The 11,542-nt window shown below is 44.5% G+C and overlaps 1 protein-coding gene across 2 annotated transcripts in view; it reads right to left on the bottom strand.

The window, feature by feature from the left end:
• Positions 1 to 1,102: 1,102 nt before the first annotated feature.
• The window catches only part of PAK3 (p21 (RAC1) activated kinase 3), a 69,558-nt gene continuing 59,118 nt past the window's right edge, over positions 1,103 to 11,542 (bottom strand). For both annotated transcript variants that reach the window (XM_065689992.1, XM_065689991.1), the window contains exons 13-15: positions 11,280 to 11,476; positions 7,064 to 7,201; positions 1,103 to 5,613 (exon numbers count right to left, since the gene is read on the bottom strand). In XM_065689992.1, the coding sequence (XP_065546064.1) occupies positions 5,524 to 5,613; positions 7,064 to 7,201; positions 11,280 to 11,476 (425 nt within the window). In that variant the 3' untranslated portion in view covers positions 1,103 to 5,523. The remainder of the gene's footprint in view (positions 5,614 to 7,063; positions 7,202 to 11,279; positions 11,477 to 11,542) is intronic.

The raw sequence follows: 11,542 nt of genomic DNA, 5'->3' as shown, positions 1-11,542 counted from the left end.
GTCTCCTATCCCCACCCCATGTGTACTCGCATCTACAGATAGAAACTTGTCCATCACCACACTCTGGTGCTGTGCTTAAGTTCAGTGTGTGTGCTCATGCTTGTGCCTGCAAACCTTCCCCTCTCCTCCTCCTATATACAGTATAGAGCACACAGATGGCTATAGCACTATGAACTCGCTGTCTAGAAATACAGTAATTATGTAGGATACTGTAAGTATTGTATATAGTTATTTCAAACATTTGTATACACCTCCCCATACAATGTTCCCTTGCTTTCTCAATCCCTATGTATTATATATGTATTTTATAGCTGTATTTACAGATGTGTAATATTTAGTGTGTTATGTAGTTATGCAAATGTTATACACATATCATACATTAAAATATATGTCCATAAAGAGAATTATATAGTTCTATAAGGGTCTCTGTGTGTATATATATAGTCTATATATTAAACCACCCTATTTATACACAGAGACCATGTAACTATAAACCAATCTAAGTAGTATATTGTGTATTTTATCAGTACGTAAGTAGGTGCTTATATTAATAGATCTATGTATATCTATACATATACGTATGTGTGCATATGTATATATGCATATAGAAATACACAACTTTATAATACATAAATGATGGTATATACTATAGCAAGAGTATGTTACATAGCTCTAACAATCCCACTGTGTATATACATATAAAATGTGTATAGAAATAGGTCACCAGGGAGAGTGTATAAGGCTGGCTCATATATATGTCTGTATACTTGTTTATTTATAAAATAGTATATATGTATGAGACTTTTGTTCAGTTATATAAAGGTATGTGTAATTTTATATATACCTGTATATTTGTATGTATGTGCATATATATGTACAGGTCTTTTATATCCCTCTATGTATATATCATATGTGTATGTATAGGGCTAGAGTGACTGTGGTCTAAATCATCCAGCAACATGTGTGCACTCTTTGGAAGTATCACAGTTTGGTTTGGGGTGGACAGGACCTTAAAACTCATGTAGTTTGACCCCCAGGTGATGGAGGCTTGTCGACCTTCATCCAGCTGGTCCTACAGGAAAAGCTGCACCCACACAATCACTGGTATTTATAACTTTTATTTGCAATACTTTAGGTCCAAGTTTCAAACTGCAATATTTTTACACTCAAGACACAGTCATGCACAATCCATATTTCAATTTTCTATTGCTTCAACCACAATTTAAAATAACTTAATATTGGAAACAAAACCCAAAATCTTAAAAAAAAAAAAGATGCTGAGGTCAGTAAGATGGATCCATGCCATCAGCACATTTACAAAGTAAATAACTTAGTTCTCTTTTTAAAAAGATCCGTTACCTCTTGATCCAAAGTTACAGAAGATTTTTTCACTACACATTTGTTTTTTGTTTTTAGCTTTTTCTTTTTTTCTGTTTTTTCTTGTTTTTTTTAAACAGATAACACGTCCTAAAAAAGGAATGTACGGCAAAATGAGATAGATACATTTCTGATAACGATGACAATGTAGGCTCCTCCTCTCTTTACTCTTGTTTGGATACCCTGAAGAAAAAGAGTAATCTAGCAGACACCAGCATAGGTGTAAACTGGTTGCTTTGGACTAAACTGGAGTTTTACATCAGTTATATCCTGACCCAGTCAAGAGTTGTGGAATTCTGTTGCAGACCTTCCTGACCTGTGTGCCTTCACTCACGGCATCTGCAGGGCAGACATCACGCTCCTGCGCCACAGAAGCTGCCAGTAATTCCCACACGGGCTTTGGGCTCTGCCCAAGGAGCTGTTCTCATCACTGGGGCCACAGTGTGTTCAGCCCTTTGCTACTCGTTCCCAGCTACAGCAGCAGCCTTCCACTTGCATACCTGCCAAGGCGGCTCATGAGAGTGGCCCCTGAAGAGCTGAGAGGTTCTTTTCCCCGTTGCTGTGCTACAGACTGATTTAGCAGCATTGCTTGACACAAATAGAAACAGCTAGACAAATGCAATTGCCTTTACAGACCCGGAGCGCAAAGGGCTGCTTGGGACGTGGATGTAAGAGATGTGCATGCTTCCTGTTTGCTGTCCTTCTGACCTGGATATTTTGCATGATGGAGAACAACAACAGGCAGCTCCCTCACACCCAGGATGTCTCCAGACCCCGTGTGTTACCAGCACCAGCTCAGGAGGTGACCAGTTCTGCCATCACTGAAGCCAACAGCCAAACTCTCACTGACCTCACTAGGAGTAACAGCAGTGCCTGTATCTGATCCTCAGGTCTGTGGCTGGGCTGACACACTCCCCATAACGCACATAGTGTGCAGCAACAAAGGACGAGACTTTAAAACCAACCGCCTGCCACTATTCTCTGACATCTGCAATAGCATCATGTCAGCTTGAGGCACCTAGGAGCCCTCAATGGCCTTCAGATGTCAGGCCCCGAGTTCTTGGAGGTGATGCACTAAGTGAAGGAGATTTTCAACTCCCTCTCCAGACCAAGCTTACAGACTGAAAAGGCTGCTGTAAGCAGGAGTTCAAAGGGCAGAGAAAAGAGGATCTCAAGTACTCTAAGCTAGTTGCAGAGTTTTGGTTAGCAGCCACCAAGCAGAGGAAGACCAGAGGGCACAGGAAGAGTGACAAAATCAGTCAAGCATAGAGACTGGAAAGAGCAAGACTGTGAAAGATAACACAGTGCTTAGTTTCTCTCTTTAGGGAAACTCTTCTCTGTTTCAAGCCCTGAAAGGAATGAAGACCAGAAAGGAGGTGACATACAGACAATACTCATGGTCTCAGTTCATCCACTTCTTCCCTCAATGTTACAGCAAAATGTGATTAACTGCATTCTTGTGAGTAGTCTCATTTAGCATTAGCAGCTGAGCACTAGTAGCTAAAGTAGCATTTAGGCTGCAAGACCTGGTTGAGAGTAAACTTTCTGATAAAAGCCATGTTGCTAATACAGAACTAGATGAATCCAGAAGCTGGGATCACAGAATCATTTAGTTTGGAAAGGACCTTTAAGTTCATCAAGTCCAACCATTAACCCAACACTGCCACGGTCACTACCACGGGTAGGCTCAGGCGACTGATGGTTTATACACTCAATGCACGCCGAGGATTACAGCAATCAGCTCTAAACTCATCCAAAGAGAGGATGTGTAAGCAAGATCCTGCAAGTTTCAGCCACAAAAAGAAACTACTACCCTGTCCGCTCAAGGACAGATAAAGTTTGAAGAATCCTTGAACTGCACATCCCACTCAAAGCAGCATTGGGCGGGATAATACAAAGGTGGCCCTTTGCCTGCTTCCTGAAACCTGGAGCTAAAATTAAAGGTATTTACCTGGTCAGGAGAGGGGAGAAGAAAAGCTAAACACTTACTTACATTTATGGGTCTTCATCAGCTTCCCCATCACCCACCATTAAATTGCTGCACGTCTGCACATGAATGAGCAACAGTTCACTGGGAAGGTGTGCAGACCACTAACTCCCTAACACCTAGCAAGGTGAAGCTGGTGTTCATGTGCATGTCCTGGGTGTCAGGCAAGGGAACACATCTGTAAGCGCAGGTTACAGAGCATGCCCTGGCTCATTGCTCAGGCCTGGACTAGGACAGATGGGTACTTACATGCTCAGTGTGAGGAATACTCAGTAGCCACACCACTGACCATATACTGGAACTAACTGCCATATAGACACCAGGGGATGGGGACGTTCCTACAACTAGAGGACAGGAGACAGATAGATACTTACTTCCCTTCTTGTGGTGACTGGAATGTGCTTCATTTTCGGTGACAGGACTGACTGAAAGACCTGCTGTCATGCAGCGACTGGTCTCAAACTCAGCACGAACAGCTATAAAAATACTGGGGTTCAGTTGTGTGCAGAGATGGGGAATAAACACACACGTACGTACAGGAGTGCTGGACACAAGTGAGAGTGCTGTAAGATCCACCCTGTGCCGGTTTCTGGGTGTGCATGCAGGAGCTGAATGGAATTCTACATGGAATTCTACATGGCTTTTTCTGAGTGAAGCCACATTGCGCCTTTCTGTCAGAAATGAATAAATAAACCACAAACTGCATACTGCAACTATTCTGCTCCAAAGAGTAAGCAAACTCTGCTTACAAACCAGTGGACTAGTCAAGCACCATCCTCACTCGCATTCAGGATTCCCTCTCTCCCAGCAACTCAGAGCTGCAGCCAGTGCCTCTCTGTCTGTAAAGCACTCTGCATCTCACATGCTGGCTCCTGCTCAGAGCCCCAGGTTTTAACACACTTCCCTCCAGAAATGTCTGCAGCTCTGGCCATGCATATCTGAGCTGCTACTCACTCACTCACTCATTCACACACTGTCAGCCTGAGTTTCCACGTCAGAACTTGTGTGCCTGAAGGACACTCACCTGCACATGAGCATGACACCCTCCCCTTCTGCCCAGAGACACTACAAACCCTTCTCAGGAGCTCCAGGAGACTGGGAGAGCAGGCATCCTGATGTGACACCACCACTCAGCTCTGTTCTACCCTTCTCTATTCCTGCACACACTCAAGACAGCTAATCCCTCCAGCCTGTGCATTCCACAGCACGGCCAGGATTCACCTCGGGAGCAGCCTGCTGCCAGTTTGGCTCTGACACGGGATGATTATTCCGGTCCCAGGAAGAGGGATGCACCCAGCCCCGGTCTGTGGCCACCTGCTGCTGTAAGAACCTTCCTCTGGCCTGGGTCTGGGGGTGCCAAGGCTGCTCTGTGCTTTGCAAGGGGTCTGCTGGGGCCCAGCGCCAGGCAGGGCCGGGCCTGCTCTCACATTTCTCCTACAGCTTTACACCAGACGAGCCCTTTCTGAGCACAGTCTGCTCAGAAACCTTTCTGCTTTTTCACTTCAGTAAGACTCGCATCCAGGCAAACAGATTACAATTAGTTATACAAACCGAATTGCCAAGAACCGAAACACTACATATTCACAGTTGAAAACCTGTATCTCAACAGGATGTTTTGTCTGCCCCACTCTTGATGGGTTTTTGGTTGGAAATACAATGCAAGTACCATGACTGGGCAAATACCAGCGAGGGGGCTGTATTCAAAAGGCAGTGCAGTCTGGAGTTTATGAATGAAGGAGAACCTTCTCCAATTCCAACCGTACCAAAAAAAAACCCATAAAAGGGACTTTCTGTCTTTAAGAAACAACTGACAATTTAAAAGAGAATGTACAGCTTATTCACAGGGGGAGAAGGAAGGGAATCTTCCAACTGAATTTGCTTTACCTTGGGAATGGTGGAGGCAGCAAAGCATTTTCGGTCATTACCTCTCTGTCTTAAGCCCTATTTCATCTTAAAAATAAATTAAGGAGCCAGAAAGCAGGAAGAAGACAAATGATAAGTTTTACTCCTCGAGGGACTGGGTTGTTCTCCCTCCTACCTCCATGACTGTGACCGTTGGTGTGTGCATCCATCCTGTCCCGCAGCACAAGAGTTGAGGTTTCACAGAGTCCCTGTTCTCAGTCCTGCTCTGAGCTGGCATGGGAGACCGGCCTGGAGCGCTAGCGGCTGCTGTTCTTAATCGCTTCCTTTGCTGCAATGATCAGAGGAGTCAGGCTGGAGAGAGGCTTGGCTAACTTTAAAAATGGATGCTGCCCAAAGGAAAAAAAGAACTGTTACTTTTCAAACACAGTTACTCACAGGCTCAAGCAGTTTGTCCTCTGGTTACCAGGAGTTTGCAGAAATAGGACTGTGGGGACCATCTGCACCTGCGTCCTCGTGTCCAGGACCCTGCTATCACAGGCAAGCATGGTCCATAATCCTCCTAATCCATTTATCAAGGTGGCTTCAGCTTGCTGGGGTGTTTACCCTGGCAGCACTGTGGGAATGCTGTTTACTGTCCCAGGGCCTTGTTCCTTTCAGGAAACCTCAAATACTTAAGATTCCTGTTTTCTAAAGACGTGGACTATTTCAGTTGTCAAAAAAGATGAGGGGCATAAGCCATTCCTCAGGGAACTACAGAACCTTCTGGAAACTTTTATCCCAATGGAATGTAGGCCCGTGAATTGTTCTGAAGGCCACTGAGGTACAGCTTCCCAAGACCAAGAGCAGGCAGGCAAATGATAGCACTGATGGGCTCGGCTCTGCGTTGAGTAGTGCCTACCAGCCCATGCACTGCCCTTTGTGTGCTGGCTGGCACCTGCACAGCAGGACTGAACATACTATCAAAATACAAAACAGGGCTATGGAGCACCTCTCCTGTGAGGAAAGGCAGAGAGAACTGGGATTGTTCAGCCTGGAAAAAAGGCTCCAGGGAGACTTTACTGCGGCTTTTCAATACTCAAAGGGGACCTGTAAGAAAGACGGACAGAGACTTCTTAGCAGGGCCTCTTGTGGTAGGACAAGAGGTGATGGTTTTAAGCTAGAAGGACAGATTCAGACTAAACATAAGGAGGAGATTTTTTACAGTGAGGGTAGTGAGACACTAGAGCAGGTTGCCCGGAGAGGTGGTAGATGCCCCATCTCTGAAGACATTCAAGGCCAGGTTGGACAGGTCTCTGAGATACCTGATCTAGCTGAAGATGTCCCTGTTCATGGCAGGGAGTTGGACCAGATGAGCTTAAAAGGTTGCTTCCAACTCCGATCATTCTATGCTTCTACTTCATTTTTTATTTGAAAAGCCCTGGAGACTGATAGAGCAGCCCCCCAGTATCTGAAGGGGGGGGCTATAGGGATGCTGGGGAGGGACTGTTCATTAAGGACTGTAGTGATAGGACAAGGGTAACAGGTTCAAAATTAAACAGGGGAAGTTTAGATTGGATATAAGGAGGAAGTTCTTCACTGTTAGGGTGGTGAGGCACTGGAATGGGTTGTCCAGGGAGGTTGTGAGTGCTCCATCCCTGGCAGTGTTCAAGGCCAGGCTGGACAGAGCCTTGGGTGCCATGGTTTAGTGTGAGGTGTCCCTGCCCATAGCAGGGGGGTTAGAACTGTTTGATCTTGAGGTCCTTTCCAACCCTAACTATTCTATGATGCCTTTGAGTTCAGCTTACAAAAAGCCATCCCACAGTAGAGCTGTGTCACTCCCAGCCACTCGCGCTGTACCTGCAGCAGCTCCTTGGCAGACCCTCTCCTGTCCACGTCCATCTCCAGGCAGCAGTTCAGAAAGTCTCGGAATACAGCGGAGAGTCGCTCTGGGTTCTGCAGCTCTGGTGTCCCATTGGTAGCTATCAGATACAGCGCCTAGGGAAGAAGGAAACACCAGACTCCTCCTGTGTCTTTCACATCCGTTAACTCCTCACACAGACCCCCCTTTAAAGTCCAGTCTCCAGTGGCAGCTTCTCCCCTGGCAGAAGGTGAGAGAGGATTTTTCCATACCAACAAAAAAACCCTGATGCAGCCACAGCTACTCCAACATCAGAACAATCCTGCCTTGACAGCTGATTTCATTGCCTGACCTAGTTAGTATGAACTACATCAGCAAAAGCACATTTTGCTCCTCTAAGTACTGACACTAGCTTTACAAGCTATTTTAAAGAGTGAATTTGGTCCAACTATGTAATTTCAAAGGATTATTACATAAAAATGTGTCTCTGCAGTGCTCACTGGTCCCTACAGTACAGCTTCCATGGAACAAAAGCTAGCCAAGTTTTCTTGCTCTGTTCTTCATAAAAATGGTAACTGGATGAAAAAGAAGTATATCCATCAGCGTGCTCCTTGGGTAAAGAAACAGAAACATTTGGAACCTCATTTTCAACACACACACATTAAGTTGCATCCACAAATATGAAGAAAATGTATAACTGAGCAGACAGGGGCCACCTGCAACTACGTCTTTCAGCAGTCTCCAAATTCTAGGTCAGCTTATGTGGTGAAAGAAAACTTACTGGTCTAAGCAGAGAAATGAGTAATTCTATTCCTATGGCAGCCCCTATGGCAGCCCTGTGCTACTCTGGATACTCAAGTAAACACATTAATGATGTCCCTATTCCAGAAACTGTCAGGGAAGAAATGGGACGTGTTGACAGTTTGGTTATTGGAAGCTCGGGGTTGGTGACATGGAGAAAGTGGACTATGAAAGAAATATGTTCACTAAGTATTTCAGGAAGAACGGGCAAGAGGCAGAATAGACCATGTTGCCTTTGAGCTACAATCTTCACGTTCCAGGCAAGCTTCCAGTGAGAAGAACTGGGGGCAGTTTATCTCTCAAAACCCCTGTTTAGAAAGGTGCTGGGGTTTTGGTGGGGTGGTTTGGTTGGTTGTGTGGTTTGGGGGTTTTACTTTGGTTTGGTTTTTAAAGGTAAGATCAGATCTGCTACACGTATTTCATGTTTTCAGGGTCATCTTCACAGACAGAAGAGCTGGAACAACTTAAAACCCCAAATAAATGTTACCTGAGTATTGGGAGTATTTGCTGAGTCCTCTGTGAATTCCCTTCCACAATGCGCATAAGCATCCAGCTGCTCATCTATGCATACAGGCCTACCCAAACACTTGGAAATTCAAGCCTTTCTCCTCCTCAACAGCATCTAGCCTAATCTAAGCTTAAGTTTCTCAAGCAAAGCCACAGATGTTCATTTCCATGAGCACTCATGAATCTGAGCAAGGCCTCCTGATATTCCACTGCCCAGGAATTACAACGTAGATTTGCAAAACACAGGGTGAGCATTATCCAGCGTGGTTCACTTTTAACCACGGTCTAACATGCTGAGAAGCTGGAGAGATCAGTCCATTCTGGCTTTGCAAGATGTTACTTAGAAACACAAGACAAATAATTTTAAACTAGTTAAACTCACAGAATATGTTTCAAATACACAGCAGTAAGAAAAGAAATAGGCCCAGGAGTCTTCCACAGAAATGTCTGCATGATAATGACAGCTCTGTATGACTGGCATTTAAATAGACCGTGAACAAATTGACTTTGTTATCCTCTTAAATACAGAGGAAAATTTCCAAGCCTGAAAAGGCAAATGAACTCTCCTGGAGTAAAAACAATAAAAGAAAGTTTCTTTATTTTTCCCACATTAATGTCACAACATCACCCTGATCCTGCTGTGCATCTGCAGCTGACCTGAGCTAGAGTGTTGTCCTCACTACACTTAAATTGTGCTACTTGAGGGATGTTACTTCTCCTGTGGTAAAGGAGCATCAGTGTCAACCTTGGAGATTTTATTCCAGCCACATTCACCTGACTGTGAACGAGGAGTGCCAGGACAAATGGAGCTCTTTTTAGTTGCTTGTTTCTCCACAGCACATGAATCAGAAGGAAGAGTCACCTTTAGCTTCCAACTGCACCTTTTACATACTTCTAGGAGGATAGCAAAAGGTCTACGAGAAGCTGAAGTGCCTTCTTATGTATCTTTTGTATCTTTTGGTTTCCAGCAAAGAAAAACAAGAGCAGTACAAAGGAAACGAGTGTTTGCAGTAGCTGCAAAGGGGCAATAAGCTCATTGATTTGTTTAACATACCAAGAAACAAGAAAGGATTTGGCACACAATTATAGCTGCAGTCTGTGAAAATGATATCCTAAAGTTATCCAGGCCACCCAGATACATGGCAGAACAATATACAGATGATTTAGAAGCCTGAAACTGTAGAAGATCCAAAGCATTTGGAAAATATGCTCCAGTTTTGAAGGAAATTGATGTGCTGTGGTTAATAAATGAAAAAGCAAACAGAAATGCTGAGGGTTTGGGTTTTTTAAATTGGAACTGGGGAGGTCCAACCTACATTTCAAAGCATATTTATCACACCAGTGTTTGTCTCTCAGGCCCCAGGCATATGCCCGATGGAAGGAAATCACAGTGAGAGAAAACAAATACCATCACAGAAATATCCAGGACACTCATGGCTGGAAAATGGCTCATTTCTGTGAGGCTGGAAAGAACCTGAGGAACATGGGACACGTCTGCTCTACACACGGAAACACAAATGTGTTTGCATCAAGACTGTTGTTAACTCTATGGTTAAGGATCCTTTATTGCCCTTATAATTTATTCATGTTTTTAGTGTCAGTAACTGAAGCTCCTGCGTGCCTTCCATTATTAAAACAATCATTCATAAAAATGAAAGAGCATCCTTTTGTTTCCAAACTTTCCAGAATTCCCTGAATGTGGTCTACATGTGCCTATTAAACCAACCACCCCAGTGTGCCAGCAGCTAAACAACTCGGCTATAAAAACAAGTCTTGCTTATAAGCTCTCCTGTCTGGATACAGCTGAGACCTCTCACTGAAGCCTGTGTTCCATGTACAATAGTGGATGGATCTTGTCCCTGTTGGGGATGATTTACCTTAATAAAACTACCTGACAAGTGGGGAACTTCAGGCAGTCCATCACAAGCTCTTCACTGTTCCTAGCTCAGGGGCAGCAACCTCTGCAGAAGAGTCCAGAAGCTAATACAGATGGTACTGACTTGAGATGCCCAATTTTAGCGTACTGCTATTTTCCTCAGACACCTGAAGGTGCCTTGCAGCAGTCAGTGTTCAAAATGATCTTAACCTCAGCAGGAGATGAGCCATGTATGGAGAAAAAGAGCATCTCAAATAATCTGGCTAAAGGCAGGAAGAGCTGAACAGGAATTCGGTCAGGTAAGAAATTCAGTTATCTTTCTAACCTGAGGCTTCTCCAGCAGCCCTCATCAACATCTGAGGTTAGGGAAGCTGGGAATTTCCAGACCAGTAATGTTAATTCTCCTCATGCGCATTTGCTGCCTTATACAAGGCAAATGCATTTTTTTGCAAGGGTCTTCCCTGGAAGCATATGAAGCATGGGGTTCTCTCTTTGCAGGAAAAGTCATTTTAAGGAATTAGGATAAAAGGGAAAACTTCAAAACATTAAAAATACATCAGTTTACTGCAAATATCCGTGCTAAAATGTACTTTTAGAAATGTATCCGGTAATGAATAACTCTGGCAATAACCAGTGACACTTCGGGGAAGGCTCAGGTAAGCCATCAGCACTGTTCTGAGTCTGCTCTGCCCACAGATACAGCTGAAATGCTCTTCAGGAAGGTTCCCCAACTGGAGAAACTTGCTGCTGAGCAGTTCTTGGCACTCAGATGCAGCTCAGAGTTCAGAAACCATGTGAGAAATTTCAAGCACCACTGAAGGCAAAAATGGCACATTTCTGAACGGGCTACAGGTCCCTTCTCTTTTGAGGTTCTCCCACTGATGTAACCAAAACTACTGGATACGCTGGTATGTTCCAGTGACATTTTCAGAAGCTCCTGGTGGAGCTGATGTGACTGGGATTCTTGTCTCATGGATACAAACCATGGGACAGATTAGAAAGAGCGGTATCTGGTTTTATTTGCACCTTACCCTGAGAGGATTTTCATTAAGGTACGGAGGTTCTCCTTCCACCATTTCTATTGCCATGATCCCAAGAGACCAGATGTCCACCTTGGGGCCGTACGCTTTCCTTGTCACCACTTCTGGTGCCATCCAGTAAGGAGTCCCGACCATTGTGCTCCGTTTACTCTGCTCAGGAGTGATCTGAGCGCAGAAACCAAAATCAGCTGATGGGAAAAACAAGTATTGTTAAAGCCAGGCTGAAGCAGAAGAAATCCCCACTACATGCCTGA

This window comes from Lathamus discolor, chromosome 9 (assembly GCF_037157495.1).
Source record: "Lathamus discolor isolate bLatDis1 chromosome 9, bLatDis1.hap1, whole genome shotgun sequence".
Taxonomy (NCBI): domain Eukaryota; kingdom Metazoa; phylum Chordata; class Aves; order Psittaciformes; family Psittacidae; genus Lathamus; species Lathamus discolor.
This window is presented reverse-complemented; position numbering and strand designations above follow the sequence as displayed.